The 25441-nt window shown below is 41.9% G+C and overlaps 1 protein-coding gene across 5 annotated transcripts in view; it reads left to right on the top strand.

The window, feature by feature from the left end:
• The window catches only part of AKAP11 (A-kinase anchoring protein 11), a 72519-nt gene that overhangs the window by 42553 nt on the left and 4525 nt on the right, over nucleotides 1–25441 (top strand). For 4 of the 5 annotated variants that reach the window (XM_075918957.1, XM_014574202.3, XM_075918958.1 and 1 more), the window contains 4 exons: nucleotides 6877–7032; nucleotides 14379–14462; nucleotides 15165–15211; nucleotides 20681–20841. In XM_075918957.1, the coding sequence (XP_075775072.1) occupies nucleotides 6877–7032; nucleotides 14379–14462; nucleotides 15165–15211; nucleotides 20681–20841 (448 nt within the window). The remainder of the gene's footprint in view (nucleotides 1–6876; nucleotides 7033–14378; nucleotides 14463–15164; nucleotides 15212–20680; nucleotides 20842–25441) is intronic. The other variant, XM_075918959.1, reaches the window with a different exon arrangement.

Here is a 25441-nt window from a genome sequence, read left to right on the forward strand (position 1 = left end):
TTTTTCAAATAACAATGTATTTCTGTCATCATGGCCTTTAGAGTGGGATCCACTTGGCAGTAAACAGTTTTATTTGCTTGGGTCTGAGATTGTGTGGTGATATACGAGGTAATGTAAATACCTGGATGTCTTAACAAACTATGGTGGTGCCTAATGGCGCCAACCATGATACTCCCAGTTTTTAAAGGCATAATTATTATGTGTATAACCACATAATAAATTATGATTTTTGCCATGAAGAGCTGATATGCTAAAAGATTTTTCATTTTCTTACAGAACTGCTACAAAAATTCACTTTACCTCTCCTTTTTTTGATGGTCTTCTAGTATAGACATTCCACTTAAAATTCCCAGTAGCATATAAAGATAGATGACTGAGAATTCATATTACTTGGCCTTTATACTTACATTATTTGGAATCCTCATTCAGAGTACACGTAATATTTAAATGAGGCTATACCTTATAAATGAAGTGCTGTTGAGTTCTTATATTGTTGATGTTCCTTTTCAGCAAGAGGTTCAGAAATGCAGCTTTTTAATCAAAACTTCGTGTAAAGTTTCAAGCTTAATTGTGGCACCAAGAGCCCAAGAGACGGTGGTTTAGGGAAGCAGCTGTGCACCATTTCAGTAGTGTCTGAGGGAGACATTCTAACTCTAAGATACGTGGACTCCAAAGGCTGCTGTGGGGAGCATATTCATTGTTTGTACTTATTCCCTCTTCCTTCCACTCCTAGCACTCACCTGCTGGTGATAGCTAATGTTGTGGAAAAGGACATTTGCCACGCTTCAGAATCACAAATTCCATTTAAAATATGTGCTACAGGTAACACTTCAGCCCATGGTCATCTTTGTACTTGGTAAACACAACAGCTGTGTTACAACTGCTTACTTTGAAGGCATGGTGAACAGAAATGATTTCTTGTATCCCTAGCCATCGCACAGCTTCACACGGGCTCCTGCGGAGTGTCCCTAAAAGACAAGTTTATATACATTTGCCAGGAAAATTTTCAGACTGAACACTTTGTAATATGACCACAGAGTTTGGGGGAGAGGAGGTTGAGTTATTAGAATTGATCTGATAAAGGTTGTAGAAATATCTTTAATGTAAATTAAGGTTGCTCACTTAATTCATTTCTGGGTGTTAAAAGTCTAGATTCTTCTTGGAGTGATTGCTCATGTGCATACAAATTTAGTATGTGCGTGTGCCACATGTACAGTTGCCGGGAAACTTTTTCCCTAGCAGGTCAGCAAGGAAGATCCCTAGAGGGAGCCAATATGGCTAGGTATATAGCACCCTGCTGATTGCTCCCTCCCTCACTTCCTTCTTACTGCCACGTACGGTTGTTGGAGCTAGCATCTCTTGCCTCAAGCAAACATGCTTTCCCTGGCTTGTGTTGTAGTTAGTTCTCTCAAGTGGTAAGTAGATGTTGGTTAAGAATTAAGTTTGCAGCAATGGACTCCTGGTGTTTTTCCTTACTCGGGAGCCAGGGCATGCCTTGATTTCCCAGCTTCAAGCAGTGTAGATAGTGCAAAAAGTTTGTCAATGGGTGATCCACCCAACTCCTCCCTCAAGTGTTTGCTTGAAGAACGTGAAGGACCAGAGTTTTACCTTTTAATGGAGGCCCCATCCAGCGCAGCAGGCCATGGGCCCAGAGTCAGTGTCTTTCGTGCAGAGTACACTAAGGTGGTTAAATATCAATTAATTGAATAGTTGATTAACCTCATGAATTCCTATCAATTATTTCTCAATTGTTTTATAGTCCCCAGTGCTCTCTGGCCCCACTCCCAAAGAGCCCCCTGCTACTCCATTCTCCTGCCTCTATATCAGAGGCAGCAGCTTGAGGTGCCAGGCAGGAGCTGGTCTGCGAGGGGAGCCAGTTTAAAAACCAGCTCCCCTTGCGGACTGGCTGCCTGTCACCTTGCACTGCTGCTTCTGATGCAGAGATAGCAGCGCAGGGTGGCAGCAGCTCCTGCCTGGCAGGGGGCTGAACTCCCAGACCTTGCGCGAGCCAGAACTGAGCCAGGCTGCCTGCCCGCCTGGCTCCTAATACACTTTAAATGCAGAGCTGCAGTGGGGGTAGGTCCCATCACAAACCAGGACTGAGCCGGGCTGCTGACCAGCTTGCTAAAAAATTTACTGGCAAATGGGGCGGAGGGAGGGAGGAAGGGATAGGAATGCCGGTAGTCTATAGCATTAACTTGTAAGCATTTGCTTATTAGTTAATCAGTTAATTGACTACACTATTACATCCCTGGAGAGCACCATTGTCAGTGCAGAGTGCACCAGCTCCGAGTAAAGGGTCGGATAAGGCACCCTGTCACCAACATTCGCTGAAGACAGGTTCCCAACCCCGATCCCATTCTCTGGTGCAGAAGACAGAGGCGGGTGGGGGACAGTCCCCCATTTCAAAAGCTAAGAAGCTTAAAGGGTCGCGTCCACAGTTGGAGCATCCTTCGAAATATCCCACCTGCACAGTGCTGTTGACTCTAGCAGCACTGCCTGACCTGTTGAATACAGGGTAGGTGGACTCCCCATCCTGGAGAGTCAAATGGGAGTAGATGGCATGTCCACAGCTCTCAAGAAATCATTGAGTTAACATCAGGCCGATCAACACCTCCAATATAGTCTCCTCTGGCACTATCGCCGATACCGGGCACGGTGCAGTCAAGGGGGACAACCTCCTCATGTTAAGGAAGTCGCTTTTGCCTCAGCACCATTCATCAAGTTGAGACCATTCACCTTGGCACTGATCTGGTGAAGGTTCCTGTACAAAGCAGAGCCCTCCCAGGCAGCACCGTTCTCTTAGTGGGGACCGTTCACTTCGGCACAGGGCCCAAGAGGGTTCCTGTAAAAGGTGGAGAACTCCTGGTAACTTAATACCTTCTCAGTCACTGCTGGTGCAGCATGGTACTGTTCCCCCTTGGTCTCTGCATTCCACATCCATGTCGGAGTCAGAACCGGAGGGTTGCCAGTCCAAGAGGTGGCACTACTCAATGTGGTGTCAGCTGGAGATGAGGCAGGAGCTGGCATTCCAGTGGCCTCTTCAGTGGCAGGCCCTTTCTCAGTGGCCTTTCTGGACTCCTTGGGCCTATCTCCAGACGTAGACAGGTGGTTCCAGGTCCGTGGCCTCTGTCAGCAGGGGCACTCCTTGAGCAGCCTTAGGGAGAGATCCTGCTGTATGGGTACAGTCATTCCAGCAAACAACATCGGGGTTGCAGATGCTTGCCTTTCAGGGCACCGGTGGAGTCCCATTTGGCACCAGCCCCACAGTAGTGGCAGGTGATGGCTTCCTGTTTCTGAGAGGATCAGCAGCAACAGGTTCAAGGTGTGTCTGTGTCTGTCTGTGCCTGGTGCTGCCCCCAGTTCAGCATTCCAGTGCTGGTGACCACAAACATGTGCTTTTGGTCTGGGTCCTGGTACCAGATGCTGAACCGAAAGAAGAGGAGCTGCGGGATCTGTCATCCTCATTGTTACCCGAAGAGGTTGTAGTGAGGTCGGCAGTGTCACTACCCCCCCCCCATGGACAGTAGAGCTCACTTAAGAGCTGTTGAAGTGCATGACTCAGCCTTTGAATCTGCAAATAGAAGAGGTGGAGGATGCAGATCCTATGGTGAACATTTTGTCATTTGGGGAGCAGTCCAGCATCATTCTCCCTTTTTTTATCAAGACAATCTCCTCCACCATGAAAACCCTCTGGCAAACCCTGGCTTCTATCCACCCGACTGCTAAAGGAGGAGTGTGGTATTTTGCCCATCCAAAGGATATGAGTACTTATATACACACCTACAAGTGGGCAACCTGGTGGTGGATATGGCTAATTCTAAGGAGCTCCAGGATCACTAGGGCCCTACTTCTACGTCCAAAGACTCTCAGGATATGTCTAAACAGCAGCGTTACTTTGGAATACCTGAAGTATTTATTTTGAGATAATATTGAGCTAGAGGACTTCTTATTCCATCTCATGGTAACGCTCATTTCACAAGGAATAAGGGAAAGTCAAAGGAAGAGTGTTCAACTTCCTGCTGGGTAGACAGCGCCAAAAGCTGACAAACTATTTCGATTTAACTGACTTAGCTGAAGTTGCATAGTTTATTCAACTTTAGCCTTGCTGTGTAGATATACCCTAAAAGGCTGGTTCTTTTGGGGATGAAGGTTTGCTCATCAGATAGCCTCCGATTAAAAGTTGCTAACCAGCAAGTGGTGCTAGCTTTCTACAGCTACAATAGATTGGCGGCCATGGACAAGTTTAAGGAACATCTCCCACCAGACTGTAGGCCCCATTTGGACCTCTTTGCCACGAGGGAGAGCAGGAAGTGTTGGTTCTTCTGTTCCTACTTGGGCAGCAGCAAGGATTCTCTTGGCAGCACCTTTCAAATTCACTGGGGGAGGGGTCTCCCACATGCATTTCCCCCCGTTCTCTTGAAATCACAGGGGTGATTAGCACCGGCCAGACCCAGGCAACATTGGTATATGAGGCTCCATCAACAGTCGGTGGTGCCTCTGATCTCCTCCTTCCCCTTACTCCTGGACCTGCTGTTCCAGGATCGCATCACGCTGCTGCATCCCAACCTACAGGCTTTACACTTGACTACCTGGAAGCTTCATGGTTGAGCACAATAAAGCGACAGTGCTCAAAGGGAATGAGGGCAGTGTTGTTGGGTAGTAGGAAGCCCTTCACGCAGGCCCCGTATGCTTCCAAATGAAAGAGGTTTGCCTTGGTGCCCCACTGTAAGGTCTCGCCAGTCATTATACGCTTCAATTGCCCTTATTCTGGACTACCCTGTAAGTTTTAAACAGGGCCTGGTCACTTCCTCCATTAAAGTTCATCTGGTTCATTAAGGTTCATCCGGGCACAATATTGGTGTTCCACCGAGGCTGGTTCAGTATTTGTGGACCACTTGGTGGGTCGGTTCCTTAAAGGGTTAGGTAGGTTATAGCCTCATGTGACGGACCCGGTTCCCCAATGGGACCTAAACTTAGTATTATCAAAGTAATGGCTCTGCCATTCAAGCCGTTAGCTACTTGCTCTTTGTTGTATTTGTCTATGAAGTTTGTATTTTTGGTGACCATTACTTCAGCCAGCCAAGTTTCTGAACTAAAAGTATTACGGTTGGAACCCCTTTATACTGTTTCTTTAAAGATAAGGTTCAATAGAGAACCCAACCTTTGTTCCTCCCGAAAGTAGTTTCCCATTTTCATATATCTCTAGACATTTTCCTGTTGGTGTTCCACCTTAAACCTCATCTTACCCTTTGGGACAGATCCCTACATTCCATGGATATTAGGCATGCCTTAGTCTTTTACCTTGAGCATACTAACCCATTCAATTGTTTGCTGCAGTGGCAGATAGAATGAAGGGGCTATTTGTCCCCACCCAGAGGATAACTTCCTGGATCACTATGTGTACTCGTACTTGTTACAACTTAACGAAAGTGCCACTCCCTCAATTGTCTGCCCATTTGACCCGGGTGCAGGCCTCATCAATGGCCTTTCTTGCATGTGTTCCTGTCCAAGACATTTGTTGACTGGCCATGTGGTCCTCAGTCCACACGTTTACATCCTGCTATGCCCTCCAACATCAGACTAGAGAGGGTTCTGCATTTGAAAGGGCAGTGTTGCAGAGTGCAGAGCCCCCTCCGCCAGATACCAGCTTGGGAATCCCCTAAAGGGGAATGCTCATGAGCAATTCCTCGAAGAAGAAAAGATAATATATGGAGATATACCTATCTCACAGAGCTGTAAGTGATCTTGAGAGATCATTGAGTCGAGTCCCCTGCCCTCATGGCAGGACCAAGTACCATCCCTGACAGATTTGCCCCAGATCCCTAAATGGCCCCCTCAAGGATTGAGCTCACAACCTGGGTTTAAGCAGGCCAATGCTCAAACCACTGAGCTATCCTTCCTCTTCCTTTTATAATCTGAACTTCAACACTCCAGTCATCTGAAGAAGTGGGCTGTGCCCATGAAAGCTCATGATACCATCTACATGCTTTGTTAGTCTTTAAAATACTACCAGACTATTTGTTGTTTCATAACTGTTCTTCAAGATGTCGCTCATGTCCATTCCATAACCCTCCCACCTCCCCTCTTGTCGGAGTCACTTCTAGCAAGAAGGAACTGAAGGAGGGAGAGGTCGGCAGGGTGCTATATACCTAGTTAACTGGTGCCACTATTGGGGTGTTCCCTGCCGACCTATGGTATCCTGCTAAGGAAAAAGGACTGGACATGAGCAACACATTTCAAAGAACAGCAGTTACAAAACCATCTCTTTTCTGAAATAAGGATACTAGCCCTATGTCTACACAAGACAGCTTTTCTAAGCAAAAGAGGATTATAGGTAGTCACCAGCATTTTAAGTATCATCTTGCCTACCCTTGTGCAGTTTTGTATGACGGTATAAATAAGCTAGTGCTTATTTCCCAGTGACTGTTAGCTCTGTGTCTTTACTAGTGCTGACACAGATGGCGTTGACTTGGTCAGAGCAATACTGGGAAATTTTTGTTTAAAATTTTGTATTGTAGATAAGTCCAAAGATGCTCTGTCCTCCGTGAATAGATGTAGTCACTGTAGTAAATATGATGTCTACAGGATACAGCTGCCCAGGCACCAGGGCTGTTTCAGCGCTAGAATGCGATAAACTAATTTTTTCAAATTAGGATTTGTGTCCATGCCACTGCCTAACCTCCCCAGTAAAAGATGCCCTAAGTGGTGCTCCCAGACTTGAATCTCTTTGCATAAATGTAATATGTAGCCTCTGAGAATTGTAAATCAGTTACAGCTGACAGATCAGTTGACATCATTAAATTAGGCTAAGTGATTTTGTAGAACAGTGTGAAATATGTCATCAGTAATGTTGCTGTCTTAATTTTTGTTTAGTTCTGTGGGAAGAGAAGGATTTCACTCAGCTGAATCTCTAGTTAGCCAGCAGATGAGTCTCAGTATTGGTGAGGATAGCACTGGCAGCTGGTCCAATCTCAGTTTCGAAGATGAACATCCTGATGAGAGCAGCAGTTTCCTTCACCTCAGTGACAGGTAACTTTAACACATTTTAGTTACACAATTATCTTTCTCTCTTCCATTAGAAAACTATTTCAGCATTACTATGTCTAAATCAGTGTCACCATTCAGGAGGGGACTTTTCTGATATGAATTCATATTCACACATACATATATTCTTATATTAACAGGATATAAATTTAATCTCCTGTGGCAAAAAATCAAATTACAGTTTTTATAGTAATGTTTGACACATCATGAGTAAAATCTGAATATCTATATGGTTAATGACAGTATATTAATATACACATTTTGAAAGCAATGTAGGAGCGGTGTAATTTATATGTAACATGGCAAGACTAACATGAATACAGTAACTTTAATTTCCTTAATTTTTAATGCTTCAATTCTTAATCATTTAAACTTTTTTTAACAAAATAAAAAACCCAACTCCCAAAATGGAACAAAGGAAACAAAACAAGAAAAGTTCAAAAAGACTTGAAGGGTTTATACATTTACTGGATATTTTGATTGAATTTGTAAACTGGCAGTGTAAATTATTGAGCTTGGACAGTTTATAAGCTCCTGTACACTGATTTATAAACTCTGCAGGCCAGGGACTTCCTCTTGTTGAGCTCATTTGCTTCACAGTAGAATTAAAATTTGAGTACAGAATCCATTTTTACATTGAACGTGTGGTTGAGACAAAGTTTTCTGGGTTGTAAACATTCTGTAAAGACATTAATTAACAAGTATGTTTAAAGTAGAGTTTGTTAGTATAGTTACTCCAACATTAATAAACATTTCCACTGTACATGTTTATTATAAACTTATTTTTTCAAAGGACATAAGGATTTCACTCTTCCTACTCAACATGAACATTTTAAATCATAGGCTTATCTGGTTTTTACTTGTTGGAGCAAAAGTATATCTCGGGTTACTTACATTTGAGAATAGAATGTGGGGGATTTTTTTCCATCTTTCATTACTCATTGGCAATGGAGCAGGGTTTTTTCAGTCTTTCTTTAGGAATCCATTTGTAGATTGGGTCTAAAATTTTAGTCAGAAATATTTTCCAGAAAGTTATGAGCTTCTGACAGCTGGTCATAATTTAAAATCATTATGTAAATTTAACCATAGCTTTTTGCTCTGGCAAAATCTACTTTTTTTTTTTTTTTTTTTTAATAAAGTTCCTTGTACAGTCAACTTTCCTGATGTTGTTCAATGACTTTTTTAGACAATGTCTTAAAATAAAAAAATATATACATTAGGAGCACTAAACTCATAATTGTCTTTAGGGAGGATTTGATCATTTAATTTACTTGCAAATTTAGTTCCTCATCTGTTATATATTTGAGAGAGTTTGTGTGTCTGTCTGTCCATCTGTGAATCCATTTGTTCAAGAATGCCTTCTAAATGGTAACTAGGATCACCAAATTTAGTTTGTAGCTTCCTCTTATAACTTAAAGGCCAAGCGACAGTTATACTCACAAATGACCACAATGGGGCAGCAAGCACAGAGGTCAGTTACACCTCAGAAGGACACAGGAAGACAGCAAGAGCCACAGACCCAGGGGAGCAATTTTTCAGCTGGCAGCACTGCTCCCCCCATCCTAGCCATTCCTTGGAGAGCAGCTGCTGATGGGGCCATGCAGCCCTTGAGAGCAGGTGTAGTGAGTCCTGCAAACCCCCCCCCCCTCCCCCGCCACACACACACCCTTGTCCTCCCCCTGAAGGACCTGAGCAACTCCTGGTAAGTCTTCTAGTATTTAATATTTTGGAAAGATTCCTCTATTCATGTTCATTTGGGGTATGCATGTTGCTGACTGTGAATCTTAGCTATAGTTAAGTGGAAATAGGCTAAAAAATGTTATTTTTTTCCCTGTCTTTGAAGATTGTGTTGAGATTTGCTTTATTTGGCAGTAGGCTGAAGAATGGGGAGATAGATCTGTCAATCGTATAGAATGACTTCAGTACTATGTTCCTTGCTGTTACAGGTAGAGAGATGTTCTGGAAACATATCCTTGCAATTTATACTTAAAATGTAATGAAGAATAGAGTTCAGTTATTTTATAAATTGTTTCAAATGGCATACAACTAATACACTTTCTACTAAGAAAATGTTATAATTGCCATGTTTGTGCTAAATTGAAACTTCTCACAAGTTTTTGACGGTGGCTTTTTTTTTTGTTTTGCATTTTCTTTACATTATGCTGCCGGATTTATGATAGTGTTATTTCAGTAATAAAGTCTACCCTCAGTTATAGTTAAGCAGCACCATGTTGTTCACTGGGAGTGCAGAGGGAACTAAAAGCAGAATTTGGACTGTTAAGTGTGTGAAGTCAAAATACAAAGCAACAGATTTTCAGGGAGTTGGAAATAGAGTAAACCACATTTTAAGGAATTTGGTTTTCTAGTACAGAATAGACCTCCCTGATCTGGCACTTTTGGGACCTGAGCGGTCCAAACCAAGGAATTTTCCAGACCAGAGAAGGTCATTACTCCCCTGCTGGCTGCCCCACTCCCGGATTCCCTCCGTGGGGCCCCCCAGGGTTGGGGTGCTTACCCCTGCTGCTCACCCATTTCACAGGGTTCTGGCTGATCTGGCTGCTACTGGCCCCACTGCCGCTGGGGATTCCACTGGGGTCCCCTACCAGGCTGCCCAGCAGCTGCCAGCCCCACTCATAGCATAGAATAGACTAAACTTTATTTTTGAAGAGTAGAATGTTTGGTCACAATTATAATATTTAAATTTATTAATGCACTTTCATAGTATATTTGCACTTTTATATAAAAGACACATTTGAGGTATTATTTTGCAGGAAATTCTACAGCTTGTGTCATTCAGAAGGTCTGATTATATTATCACTATGGTCCTTCCTGGCTTCAGTATCATGAATCTAGGAATCCACAAGTTACTGGAAGTCTGTTCAAAACAACATTATTGACAGTCTGTATGAGCTGGTAGCGGCTGCAGTATGTCATTTTTCTCATCTTTCAACCTTTAGCAGGCTAGCCCTTCTTTGCCGCCTGTTTTGTTTTTGTTTTTTAAATCTCCTGCCTGAATTTTGATCTGAATTTGTCTTTTTTGGTTTCCCTTCGAAACTGGGTAATGAATAAATAATAAACATCTTAATGCCAAAAACTGTAATAGGAAAAATACTTCATTGACCTACATAATGGCAAAATATATACAACACTGATTTTTTGTGTAAACTAATTAGCCTGAGGCACATAGCACAAAAGTAATTTCTGCATATTTACATATTTGTTGTGCATCATCAAGTAATATCTGTATCTTTGTGTTGAAACAGAAAGATGACTTTGAACAGTAGAGGGTGCTTTAATCACTTTTAATAGTCTTTGCTGCACCAGGTTTTTGTAAAGTTTTACTGAACAGGTTACATTGGATTTCATATCCTCTATCTTGCCTCTGAGGTTTCCTGAAGTGGTAAGATGAACTGCCTGAGCCCCTTTTAGTTATATTTGACTTTCATACATTCTCTTTTAAAAGTACCCTTAAATTAAAACGCTTTTGTGGCAGTAGCATCCTGTAGCCCCTCTCTTCTAGACCTCTAAATTCTTCACCCTTTCACTGAAAGGACTCAACAGTTGTGTAGCTCACGAGATCTACTTTACTGACACAGTAGTTCACTCCTTTTTCAGTTTCATCATTGAAGGTGTCTGTTTAAAAACGTCTGTATTGGTCATGTTTAGCCCACCACATCACTTCAGAATGTTCAGGCTTAGCAATAAACAACTTTGTTTTTTTGTGTTTATGGTAGTTTTGCTTGCACCATAGGCATTGTAGATACTTGTAGAACTGATTTCTGTCCATAGTGATGATACAGCACCGTTCAGTAGCACTGTGAACAGTTATCACTATCACTAATATATTTATCTAAATTTAAAAGGACCCGAGTACGTAACTTTTATTATTCATCTTCTGAAGACGCAATAGACCTATTTTTATCAGCAGTTTCAAAAGGTAAAAGCTATAAATAGAGGCTACCTTATTTAAAATATATTTTCCTTTTGGTGTTTCTAAATTGTCTCTTACTGCCAGGAGTTTTTATCCAATGAAGTTTTGCTTAGTGATTTGAGATTACAATTCTTATATAAACATTCACTCAGTTCTGAAACTGAATTGCAGGTAGCCATTAATCTTCTGTGTGAGAGATATGGATGGATGTCAGACCGTCTCCAAAACTGAGTACATCCTATCTGTGTACAGGTTATATTTACTTAGACATGACAGAACTCAGGGGTTTTTTTATGCCCTTTCAAGAAGTTATGTCAATTTTATTTTTTTACTAGTTTTGACTATTTGTATTTACAATGGGAAGTTATGATGGTAGTGTTGGGGCTAGGGCAGGGGCGACAGCAATACTGGGCAAGCCCAGCGCTGAAAATAGGGATTCAGGGAACTCCTTGTACAGCTGAAGGGCTCAAGACACTAATGTGCAAAGTGCAGAGGTGACTGTGTCCTGTCCCAGTTCAGCAGACACCACTGCCACTCCCTCCTCCCCCAAGCTCTGCAAGGATGAGCTGAGCAGAGTACTGCTGAATAGTTCCTACTTAGAAGCAATACCACATGCCTTCCTAAGGAGGGGGCAAGCAGAGCTATGACTATGGAGATGCAGGGCTGGTGATTCTCAGTTCTTGGGGTGGCTGAATTCATTCTGACTGGAGTGTTACCAGCGGATATTTTTTGTCAATTTCAGTGTTTCAGCTGAAATTGAGGTTTACAATTCTTACATAAACATTGTGAATCCTGCCAAGCCTATATTTAGTTACCTTCATAATGATAAGAGCTAGACCCATTATTTGTATTGGTTTAGGTACCTTACGCACAGGATGAATTCCTGAGTAAAGCATCTGTACCTCAAGCTGTTGCAGTCCTGTTCAGCATGTCTTATTTTCCTCTTATGTTCCATGAAAAGAGTACATTCTCTGTAATGACTCTTAAACAATCTTTTGACAGTATATACACTTATTGTAATGGGATTTAGAGAGGTTTGTTCTGCTTTTGGGTAGAAGACAGATGGGAATAATGCAGATTCTTTGAAGATGCAAGAATGGGTATTCTGCTTAGGGGACAGAATGCCTTGGAAGAATGGTATTAGGTTACAAAGCCTTATTTCCAGTTTACTGTGGTAAATGTGACCTAGGATTCTTCTAATCCAATAGCAATTTAATGGCCTTTGTAAAGGTAGTTGGTAGTTTTTAGTTCAGTGTCTAGTCTAGTGAATACATGTACATAATACAAAAGACACCTACTTGACAGGCCAGTAAGTTTTACTTTTTCCACTAGTTTTTCTCTATCACTCATGGATGAGGGCAATGTAAAGAAGCTTTGTAATAACCCTGTTCATTGCATGTTCTGTGGATAAAGGACTTCCTTCGCCAGAGCTCTTAATCTAGCAACAGCACAAAATTCACTTTACAAAAAAACATGCTTTGTTACTCTGCAGTGTAGTCATGTGGGTGAGTATCTAGTTTAATTCAAACATTAGTGTGGCTTATTGAAAATGTATAAAGCTGCTCCATAATCAGAGTAGGGATGTAAAATCCTGGTTAATCAGTTAACCAGTTTAACCGATTAAATGTTGGGTTGACTGAACTGAACGTTAACCTAGTAAAGCAGGATCCAGGCTGGAACAGCCCCCAGCTTACAGGACTCTTTTTCCAACCCCATGTTGGGCTGGTTCTCACAGCTCCTAGGGTCCAAACAGGGGCTAGAGCTGCTGCTGGCTCCCGGCTCCCGTGCCCTGCTGGAGCAGCCCCTACCTGAGGGATGCCTGGGCTCACTGTGGACACGGACTGCTCCAGACAAGAGCAGCTCTTATCAGTGACAGGCCCCCTGCAGGGCTGGAGCAGCTCCCCACCTGCAGGTTGGGAGCTGCTCCAGCCCGCATTGGTTACTGGTTATCCAGAATAGGTAAGCATCACCCTTTAGAGTGATGTTTGCAGGCTAACATATCCTTAAACCAGAGTAGCATTATGTATAAAGTAATTCTGTTCGAGTCCAGGCATCATACTTTTACAATCTGACTGAGAAATCTGCTCACTTTTTACTGATCTTTTCTAGTTTTAGTGTCTTTCTTTTAGTTATGCTTCAGAATTTCTAGATGAAAGGTGCTGTATGTACTGGTAAAGCAGTCATCTAAATATACTATAATTAATGTTTGTGCTGTGAAATGCTTTAATGGTAATTCAGAACTAAACTTCATCTTTTTTTGTATGTATATATAAAAATGTTCATAGCGTATAGACACTGTTGCTTGAGAAATATTTTCACAACAGCCTATATAAAATAATTAGCTTGTGTAGCATTGTAATTATTCATGTTATTGTTGTACTTGCATGTTCAATACTTCTGTGAATGTGAGAAATGGTTTAACTTTTTTTAAAGCTGTGCCATTTTAGTTGGTTTGCTGCAATTTTAGAACTTAGTTTGCTTTTTTTTTTTTTTTTTTTTTTGAGACTCTAGAAATTGCTGCTTTTATTTTTCTTTATTTGGAAATAGTGAACAGACGTACTAAAACACAGCATGTTCTTAGTTAAATGCACCAAACTGGTTGAATTCGAGGTGTGCAACATATAAATATATTTTGGAAGACTCCACAGATTCTAGTTTAATTAGCATTCACTTCTTTGTTTTAGAGTGGTGTTTTACCCAGTTTAACTTTGTCCTGCACAGAAACATAAAAATGAATGCAATCTGTCTGTGGAATGGATCTCCAACTACTAGTGAAATGAAATCTTGTAGCAAAATAAAAAGTCTTGCTTTAGAAGTCTTCTGAACAATAAAGAACAATTTTTAAAAGTCACTTGTAGTTCTGGTGAAGTAAAATATATTCTGCATAGTAATCCATTTTTCAATTCTAAACTTTTCCTGCTAATCAGACCTGTTGTAGATCACTGCTGGGTTTTTGGAATGAGACTTACAGAAAGATTTTTCATTGGGAAGCCTTCTTCACAGTATATACTTGTACAAGCTCTTTCCTTATATTTTATATCAATATGCTTACCTTCGTGAACAGTCCTGTTGAAATCAGTGAGACTATATGTACAAATAAAGATCTGTAGATTTGGACCCGAGGACAGAATCACTGTAAGCAGTGACTTGGAAAATGAGTGAGAGTACTGATTAATCCTGTCACCACTTTAGAGCCCTCATCAGATTTCATGATTGTGCAACTTGCTGTTGTGAACAGCACTAATGCTCAGGCTTATATTCTGTTTGAGCAAACTTGTTTAGGAAGTTGCAATGCTTACACATCAAATACCTTGACAAAGCAGCTTTGAAGAAAATAAAGGTTCTACTTTGAGCTATTGTATTTTTCTAGTTCAGCTCTGTTCTCTTCTTCCCCTGGCAGTAATGGTAACAGCAGTAGCTGGAGCAGTCTTGGTTTAGAAGGAGATATGTATGAGGAGAATTTATCCTTTCCAACATCAGACAGGTTGGTCGAGTCCAGAAATTTAAACAGAAAGGTTCCTCATAATTAATGCATGAAATCATCACTTTTGAAAGTGAGGGATACAATTAATGTGTTCATCTGATACATATCAGAATGCTTTTTCACTTAATCATGATATGGTTTTCCTTAATTCATGCTGAATGGATAAATTCTGCTGTGCTAAAATGTGAATGTCTAATTGCAAAATGAAAAATAACTTTTGTGCATGTTCTGCTTGCTAGTCATAATTCTTTCATTTACTTTGTCATGCAAACAAGAGCTTGCTTCCTACAGGATTTCTGTTTCGTTTTTTCTTTTGCTTCAGCTTATGAAAACTTCTAATTTGTTTTATTGTGGGGGTCTTTAATATGAATAGTATAAACTGAAAGAATGCAGTGAACTATTTTTGTCTTTTGTAATGAAGCTACTCTAAAGTAACAACATGGGTTTTTTTTTTTAAATCCCTTAGAATTTTTTTCATATTATGTTAGGATTTCTTTAATTGTTAAAAAATAAAATAAAAAAATCTTGGGAACTTGTTAAACTCCGTTACATTATGAAATGGTGTAAGAAGCAAAGATACTTTTTCATGATCATGTTCCTTTTCTCTTTAACACTCATCACTGATTCTTAGGGTTGGCGCCATCCATTTTGAATGTATTGGGTATCTGTTAATTCTTCAATATTTTATTTTTAAAAATCCAGTGATGGAACAGAAGATAAAGATGAAGATCCCAAGAATACCGTGGAAGGTAATGATGATTTCAGCACAAGTTGCTGCATAGGGATGTTAAGTATCGGTTAATTGAATAGTTGATTAACCTCATGAATTTCTGTTGGTTACTTGACTAGTCTATAGTCCCTGGGGGTGGGGCTGGTAGCCCACTCCTGAGGAGCTCCCTGCCATTCCGCTACTAGGAGGATCAGCGCATGGTAGCAGCAGTCCCTGTCTAGGGGAGATGGGAAGGGAGAGGATCTGACTTCCTGGACCCAGCACGAGCTGAAACTAAGCCAGGCTGCCTGCCCACCTGGCTCCTAATACACTTTAAATGAAGAGCCACAGCAGGGGTAGGTCCCGGATGCAGCGTGAGCCAGGACTGAGCTGGGCTGCTGTCCAACCTGCTAAAAAATGTACTGGCAGTGGGAAGGAGGGAAATGCGTGTAGTCTATAGCTAATAGTTAATAGATTAATCGACTATACTATTACATCCCTATTCCTGCAACTGACGTTTGTGATTTACATGGATTATTTTTAATAGCACTTTTACTTTGATAGTATGCACGTGGCAATGTAACAATCTTGTAATACAAATATGTTTCCAAATTAAGTAAGTATGGAGGGATATTGTTAATCAAGAACATTTAGGGTATGTGTGCCCTGCATTTCAGAGAGGGCCTCCCAGTCTGGCTCCACAGACTTGCAATAGCAGGGCTTAGCATGCTGAAATAACTGTAGAAACATTGCTTTGATGTTACTGCTTAGGCTTAATTTGGGAAGGAGAGGGACTTTAGAGCATGAATGGCTGTCTGAGTTGCAACATCAAACCGTATCTACTCAGCTCTTTTTGCCTTGTAGTATAAGCCCTGCTAGTGTGAGGGTAGACATGCAGGTGTAGGGTAGCCATAACCACTAACACTCTTTAAACTTTGGTATATGGAAAATGTATATTGTAGTGCTGTTCCAATACCACATGCTTTTATTAACATAAGCCATTGAATACTGTGTCTAGCTCACTGGAAGTATAAATTCATGTGCAGCACAGAATAAGGCCCATCAAGGAATCTGTTACAGTTCATTGATTCTGAGGGTAACTCTATAGATGCTGAGCTGCCAAAGGATTTTACTCCAGCAGATAGCCAGCATACAGTGCCCTCTGGGCATGCTCCTGCACTGCGCCTCAAAAGGGTGATCAGACGAATGGAAAACACATTTTGAGAGGAGACTTGTGGAGCTTGATTGGTTGAGCCTAACCAAACTAAGGCTGAGAGGATACTTCAGAGGGATAAATACCATGGAGGGAGGGGAGTTAAGTTAAGCATCAATGTTGAGATAAGATCAAATGGATATAAACTGCCTATCAACAAGTTTAAGCTTGAAATTAAATGAAGGGCTCTAATAATCAGAGGAGTGAAGTTCAGAAACATTCTTCGAAGGAGAGCAATGGGGCCAAATAGCCCAATTTTCAAGATTCAGCTTGTTAAGTTTATAGAGGGGGTGTTATGGTGAGACTGCCTACAATGGCATTTGGCCCATTTGTGACTACTAGCAACAAATATCAACAGTGGTCAGAGATGGGATAGTAGATGGAGAGGGCTATGAGTTAATACAGAGAATTTTTTCCTGTGTATCTGGCTGGTAGGTTTTGCCAACATGCTCAGGATCCAGCTGATGGGGAGAAATTTTTCCCATGGTCAGATGGGTAGGGACTGATGCCCTTTCTCTACAGCAGAGGTATAAGTCTCTTGCCAGTTTAAGCTAGAGAGGCCTCGTCTACACTATGAGATAAGTAAAATTTAAGATTGATTTCTTACCACCTGATTTGGTAAAGTCCCAGGTCCATGTCCCCATTGTGCACAAGAATTCAATGTAGTTCAAACTAGCACGTTGCCAGTAGGGAAACTGCCACCGACTTTGAGAGCGATGCAGAGTTGGTAGCTATCCCACAGTGCCTTTGCTGCTTTGTATTTTAGGTTCTACTCCCAGTGCACTTTGGGACCAAAACTGCAGCAGGCGGTTCTGGATTCATGCTGTCAGTGTCCCAAAATATGCTTGTCTACTCCCTCACCCCTTGCTTGAGATGAACAGAAAACAGTTTTTTCGCACCCTTTTCAACCCAGGTTACCCGCTTAGACACCATAGCAGCACAAGCATGTGAATCTTGTTCATCAAAGCATTGTGATGTTGCCTACCTTGGTGCGCCTAATGGTGTAGTATGTTAAGAGCGTATGCATGTCACTCCAGGAAGAGGATGAGGAGGAATCTTTAGGTGCCATGGACATGCTGTTTAAGCAAGCCTTTGCACTTTCAAGCAAATTAGAAATGCAGCCAGTATTTGATCCTGTGGAGACCGTGGAATGTCAGTTCTGGTGCTGTGAGGCAAGCACAGACTAGTGCAGTGGTCCCCAACCTTTAGAGGCTGCCGGGCGCCAGGGGGTGTGGCCGTTCGCCTGCCGAGCGCTCGGGGCGGGGCCCACCCCATGCACTGCGCGCCCAAGGCCGGCGCCCCCCCCCAAGTGCCGTGCGACCAGGGCCGGTGCACCACCTCCTTCATGCAGGTTGCCATGTGAGATGCCAGTATTCTCCAAATCACATGGAGTGATAGGGAGAGGATGCTGACTGAACGTGGCCAGAAACCTGGGTCTTATCCTGCAATGCTTGGGATGCAGCAATGATGCCACACCACTTGCTGTCTTGATGTGGGAAGGTGTCCTCCTCTGGAAGAGGACAGAATAAAGTTGGCCTTCCCAGAAACCTTCTGGAAGAATCAAAGAGTTCCTATAAGAGAGGTTCATGAAGCTATGCAGGGAGGGATCCTGCTCCAGATGACTAGTTAACAAGATGTTCCAGGCCCCTCTCACTGTGTAGGCACAGAGTGCACTATACATCACACCCAATTGCCTTAAACTGCTTATTGCAAGAAAAAAAAGGGAACTCACCAGTAGTGCTCTCCCTAGGACCAGTGCCCAACTGTGAGATGTCCTGGAAGGAGGAGTTAGTCTCCAAGGTTATAAAAAGTTCTTGGCTCTTGCTGCTCATCAGCTGATCATTCTCCTCAATCACTTCCTCCTCCGTCACCATGCTGTTCTCAAGCTGCTGCCCTCAGTGTCTTGGGAGGATTCCACAGTCTGGCTTGGAAAGCTGGTCAGGTCCCCCTCTAGAATTGCATGCAGCTGATCATAGAACTGGCATGTTTTCAGTGATGCACTAGACTATCTGATTGCCTTGTTTGTCTTGTAATAGGACTACCTCGGCTCCTTTGTTTTAACACAGCACTGCTGTAAGTCCCTGAGGTATCCTTTCTCCACCATGCACTTTGCTATCTTTGCATAGATGTTAGTTTCTTTCACTGTTTAGGAGATCCAAGGGAATGGATTTCTCTCCCCATACTTCAATGAGGTCCAAGATCTCCTGCACACTCCATGCTGGCACCCTTCTGTGCCTCTGATTCCTGGAGCTCATGGAACTTCAACTCATGGCCACATGTGCTTCTCAGGTGTGCTGCCTCCTCTGAGGCATGCTCACTGGCCACATGGGAAATGAAAAAATGAAATTAAAATTTTATCCTGGCTTTTCCTGTCCTGTTGGAAAGCAATAGAGTCACAAGTTCTGGCCAGAGCAATCACAGAGGAGCACTGTGGGATGCCTTCCACAGGCCAAGCACTTTGATTTTCACAACGCTGGGTCTACACTACCATAAAATGCTACCAAGCAAGTTTGAATTTTGCATTATCCTTGTTAAAAACAGAAATACTAAAATCAGCTTCAGTGGCCCTTAAAGTCAATGGAACTGCCTTGATAGTGTAGACTCATTTAGAAAATTGATCTTCCACTGCTAAATTAGACCTGAATTCTGTGGCCTGTGATTTACAGATTAGGCTAGTTAATCATGATGGTCTTTTCTAGCCTAAGTCCATAGGTCTGTGAGCCCAGGGCTAGATAAAAGTGGAGAGCCTGTATTATTGCTGGTTATGACACTTTTGTTCTAGCTGACACTCCCATATATTGGGAAGATGTTCTAGGTCGGACCAGAAAAAGTTTGCTCGCTGGTGAAGCCTGTAAAGTATAAAAGATGAAACTTCAAGTTAACTCTTTCCACTATGAAGTGAATTTTGCTGCACAAGATGAAAGGGATTTGATGTGGGGAAAACATGCTTTCTGATGCTGAATACAGCTATGTTCTTTTTGGGGGGAAAATTAACAGATGTTAAGGGAAAATAAAGAAAATTTGGCTTGCCGCTTAGCATCTGCAAGTATCTGAGGAAGATAATGGACTAAATTATTAATGCTTTTCTTGTCTTTATACACACAGTTATCTTTTAAGTGGCTAATACCATTTGTGTAATAATGTAATGAAATTGTATTCTCCTGTGAAGGCAGAGATGAAAGTAACTTAAATTTCTTACAGGTACTCTTGTATTGGTGGGGGCTCAGGGCAGTAGGTTAGAGGGGTGTGATAAACAGTACCAGTAAGAAATTTAAGTATGGGATTGTTGTGGGTGTGTGGTGGAGCTCAGGGCAGGGGGGCTGTGTGTGGGGATGGTGAAGGAGTCCGGGTTGGGGTGTGTGAGAATGGACTCAGGGCAGAGGGTTGATGTAGCGTGTGTGCAGGAGTTACGGTGGGGATGTGTGAGGAGAGGCTCAGGACAGGGGCCTGGGGTATATGTGTGTGTGGGAAGGGCAGGGGGCAAGGAGCTATTTAGCCATGGGGGGAGGGCTGTAGGCCCTCCCCCCAAGGAGGCTGCTAATTGTTCCCCTTCATTACTCTCAGGGAGTGAGATACGTTCATAGCATGGCTCAGTCTAGCAGTTGAGGGTTAAACAAGTACACCTAGTAGTTGGAAGTCGAAATTAGTGGATTTCAAGCTGACTAGGGGGCTGCGCCCCCTGCTTGCTGCACTCACCAATCCTCCTGTCACGGGGGTAGGCAACCCCGTCTCTCACCCAGCCACCGGGGAGGGCTGGGCTGCGGCAACACCAGCTAGGGCTCCTTCTCTCTCTCCAGTTCTGCTAGCCAGTGCCACTTCTCCCTTCTGCCAGCCTGGACCACTCTCCCCCAACCTGGGCCCCTTCTCCCTCCCTCTCCCCCTCTAGCCAGGGCCTCTTTGCCCTCTCAGTCCTTTCCCTCCTTCCCCACCCCCACATCTCGCTTTTAACAATGCGGGTAATAATCATTCAAATATATTACCAAGGAATGTGATAAATATTCTATGATTTGGACTCTTTAAATCAAGATTAGATTTCTTTCTCTCTTCAGGTATGCTTTAGTTTAGCCATAAGTTGTTGAGCTAGTGGTGCTTTCTTTTCTCCCTCCCAGTCTATATAGGAAGATAGGCCAGTGTGTTTTCCAATCGGTGCTACTTTATCAAAACGTTTGTTAAAATCAGAGTTAAGAATAAGAACTGTAATATATACAGTCTCATTAAATACCTAGGTCAGCTACCTCATAAGAGTCTGAAGTTGGCTTACGGATTTGATCATTTGCATGTTATTTTTAATAATAGGTGTGGGGCAGGTGGGAAAGACACTGCTAATAGTGAATGTTGACATGGAACCACATATGGTGGACTCTCAGCTGAGAACAACCCTGCAGTGGCTGGCAGCTTCTGAAACAGAGGTGTCCGAGCTTCGTTTTCATGACACTGCTTCAAAGGAATTCATTCTCGTGAGTACTTCAGTGTTACCATGTGATTATAAAGTGTGATTAGATTTGTTATGATATTTGTCTGTTTCTACTGCATTTGCCAATGAAATATGAGGTATTCAGAAAGAAATACTTATTTTATCCCCTAGAGAGCAACGAGAGTCTGCTAGTTTCTGTATATACAGAATTGTATTAAGTGGTCAGATGATCGTATAGTTTAATGACTTTTGTAAACAGGGTTCAAAAAAGAACTAGATAAATGCATGGAAGTTGGGTCCCTCAATGGTTATTAGCCAAGATAGGTAGGAATGGTGTCCCTAGCCTCTGTTTGTCAGAGGCTGGAGATGGATGGCAGGAGAGGGATCACTTCATGGTTACCTGCTCTATTCACTCCTTGGACATATGGCATTGGCCACTGTTGGAAGACAGGTTATTGGGCTAGATGGTCTGACCCAGCATGGCCATTTTTATGATCTTATGACTTAGTTCACCTGCTGTTTTCATAAACGTAATCAAGAGGCAGCAAGCGGGAGTGGGGGGGGGGGGGGAGGAACCAATAAACATGGGAAGCTGCCTCCCTCTGCCTCCCCCACTGCTTCCCACAGAGCCGTCTCTCTGTGGAACTGCCTCTTCCTACCCCCTCCTCTCACAGAAGCAGCAGTAACAGCACAGGGAGGCGGCAGGAGGGAGCCGATGTTCAGGGAGCTCCCCATGACGATTGGTTCCCCTGGAGCTGTCTGCCTCACCTGCGCTGCTGCCTCTGATAGAAAGGCAGCAGTGCAAGTTGTGGAGGGCAGGTGTGAGCTGGTACATGCGGGAATCCCATAGCTCCCACACATTGGCTCCTGCAGAGCTACCTACCTTCTACGTGGCTACCTCTTTATCAGAGGGAGTGGGGTGAGCGGGCAGAAGCTGGTCCTCGCGGTACTTCTGCCTGATCTCCATCCCTGTGTGTAAACACGTAACCACTAAAATTTCCAGCAATTACACGTTTACACAAAAACCTGATAGCTAACATCCCTAGACAGGGTGCAGGTAGAACTAATCCTGGTATGCCATTATGAGTACTACATAGGGTTTGGGGGGAGTAGTGGTCACCCAGTCCAGAAAAAGCCTTAGAATATGAACTAATGAAATTAGATATTGTACACTGTTTAAGCTTTCCCAGTATATTGTGAAATATTTTAATTACCAAAAGTAAAAAATTGTTGAAATCAAATGGGATAACAACAGGGAGATGGGGTATATTGGGGAAATACAGATCCATGAAAGGCACTCTAACCTTTTCATGCACTGTATGGGTGCATCTACACTGCACCCGTAGCTCGATATAAGCTACACAGTTTGAGCTATGCAAATTGTGTAGCTAATTTTGAGTTTATCAAAATAAACTATTTAGAAATTGAGTGCTATTCCAAAGTGTCCGTTACTCCTCATGGAACGAGGTTTACAGGGACATCAGAATAGCGAGCCTGTTATATTTTGAAATAATGGGCTTGCTCAAAAGATGCAAAATAGTTATTTCAGGATACTTCTGGTATTCCGAAATAGCTCTGCAATGTTAGATGTAGCTTATGAGATTTGTGCTTCAACTTCATCAGCAAATCACTACCAGGTCAGTTTGACCCAGTGACTCTCATCATTTTCCTGTGGTTAAAAGCAAGATAGCTTCCTTTTCAGAGTACTTCATTTCATTGTGAAAAATGTGGTAGACAAAAGATAAGAATGTACTCCAGAGCCATTTCTGAATAACTCAGAAAACTGTCACCAGAGGATTGAAAGTTTGAAGCATGGAAGATTTTTCTAAAGTGATTCTTAAAATTATATTTGTTCCTATTCATTTAAGCTTCATTCTTGTTATAATTTCTGTGCAGTTTTCCAGAGCCTCACTGCAGAATCAGGCCATTACTCTTAATTTCCAAGTTTCCTAAGCCCCCCCCCAAAAAACCTTTATTCCTTTGCACAATTTCTTCAACTATAAAATGAGAAAATGCTGCTTGTCTAACTTCTCAGAGCACTTATATAGTACTGTAGAAAATCTAATTGTTTGTTAACATTTATTAACATTGTTTCTTCCAGATGTGAATGTTTGTTGGGAATGTTAAAATATTTTTATGGAAATAATCAATGTGATGATGATGATAATAATAATCAACCAGTAAACACACCAGGCATATTGGTCCTAAAATTAGGATCTAGAATAAGTCCTTTAATTTCACAGAATGGCTGATGAAAATTCTAACCACATAAGCCACAACATCTGGGGCTCAGACACCTGCACATCCACTAATGTAATATATGTCCTCAAGTGCCAGCAATACCCTCTGTCACGTATATTGGTCAAACCGGGCAGTCTTGACACCAAAAGGATAAATGGACATAAATCAGACATCAGAAATGTTAACACACACAAACTCATAAGTGAACATTTTAATGATCCTGGATATTCAATAATGGATTTAAACGTAGCCATTTTTCAACAAAAGAATTTTATCACCCAATTACAGAGGGAAAGAGCTGAACTGGAGTTCATTTACGAGTTCAGTGCTAACAACTTAGGCATGAATAAAGATCATAACTGGTTAACATACTACATAGGCAGCTTCCTTGCCTTTGATATTCACATCTCCACATCACATATTATGAATGAGGCACACGCACCCTGGCTTAATTAGCTTCATTAACACTGGTTCTACAATTGACCAGTAACTACTTTTGCTGTTCTATATACCCTGAATTGTGTAATTTCCACTCCAACACATCTGATGAAGTGTGCCATGACCTAATAAATTTGTTAGTCTCTGAGGTGTCACAGGACTACTTGTTCCTTTAATTTCAGTTGTTGCAGTGAATTAAAAACATCATACTTCCAAAGTTGGTGTTTCCGTTCTTTATTATTTATTTATTCTGTTTGCTGCTTTTGTGCATATGGATATATGTACAGTAGGTTCTGTACAGTAGTTGTAGAGTAGTATTGTGCAATGTAGTAGACTCATGTTATAATATAGATATTATAAATTAAGGTATTATAAATAAGGTTTAAAAGTAAACAGAACAGTGTTTTAAACCCACAAGGTCTTTATAAAAATACTAGCCAATTAGCCCATCAGAAGACGGGATTTTCAGGTCTCTTCTCCGCGTCAGTCTTCTCTCCTGAGCCTCCGGTCTCTCACTCCGTCTCTCTCTCTCCTCTTCCTCCTGCCTCTCTCTTTGTCTCTCTTTCTCTTCTCCTCTCCCTCCTGCCTCTCACTCGGGGGACCACGGTGCCCAAACGGCCGCTTGCGCTGCTTGCTCCCCTGCGGCAGCCCGGCTAAGTGGCGCAGAAGTCAGCCGAGTGCCATGGCGGGAGGCAGCAGTGCCGCCCAGAGGGGACAGCCAGCATTTCAGCGTTAGAGTCACAGACATTGGGCTACTATATATATGATTTGTATTGTTTAAATACAGTGTTGCATAGGCATACAAGCTGATTTTCAAAAATGGGTGCCTAAATTTTTGTATCTCGTCATCCTTATTTAGATACTTAATATTCAGAAATACACAGCACCACCCTAACTGGCCATCACTTGAATTTCAGTGTACATGTATAAAAGTACGTCTGAATGAAGTGCCACTAAATTGGAATTGATAATCCTTAACACCAAGAAAACAGAACAACTTCTACTAGAAGGCTGGGCTGAGAGGTCTCATAAAATCTGAACATATGACCTATACTCTTCCCCTTTTGGACTTAACTGTCCTGGAGCCTGTCTCATTGAATTTAATATTCATTAGATCAGGCGCTTTAAAAGGGGGGGGGGGGGGGAATTCCCTAAAGGAACAGCCAGCTTTGTAACCAAATGATAACTCACTTATTAAATACAACTCTTATATCTGTATCATGCACACTTAATATAGTTGCCATATTCCTTTTCTGTAAAGCCAACGAAGAATCCACTGTTCTTAACATATGCTATCACTCATCAAATGCAGTAACAGGAAGCTCAAGAGGATACTAAAAAGTGGATGATTTTTTCTTTTAAAAGATAGTGACCAATATAAGTAGTTTTTAAAAAGATGACAATCATTTATAAAGGAAAAATAATTACAACTAGTAACTCAAAGGAATAAACCTGGACTTGCTACTGTAGGAGTCATGGCCTCCATCCACCCATTTAAAAATTCCCCATTTCTACTTGAGTAAACTGAAATACACAGCTGTTTTGATAGCAGTATAAAACAGACCAGTCTCTTGAAGGAAGTATGGGCTTGATCTTTGAACCCTGAGATTTAAGAACCAGATGCCATCTTTGCATCTTTATTGTTTTGACTTTACCAGTTTTTGTAAGTTATATACTGGGGAAGACTTTATATTTACTTAGCTAGTAGAAAAAAACCCTTGTTTAAGGATATCTGCCAAATTTATGTTTGGATTATGACAAATGAGTAGTCTTGCTTCTGGAATCTTCATGAAGTAATTCTGCTGTATAATAGAAAACTTGATTTGGTCACTCGGCGTTATTTTAAAGCTGATGTCCAGATATTTTTAGTTAGTTTAGTCAACTTTTGCACGTGTACATGAATCAGAGTTTTGTCCTTGTGATGGAATTCTATAGGATATAATAAACAACTATAATATTGGATT

This window comes from Pelodiscus sinensis, chromosome 1 (assembly GCF_049634645.1).
Source record: "Pelodiscus sinensis isolate JC-2024 chromosome 1, ASM4963464v1, whole genome shotgun sequence".
In the NCBI taxonomy this organism is placed as follows: Eukaryota; Metazoa; Chordata; order Testudines; family Trionychidae; genus Pelodiscus; species Pelodiscus sinensis.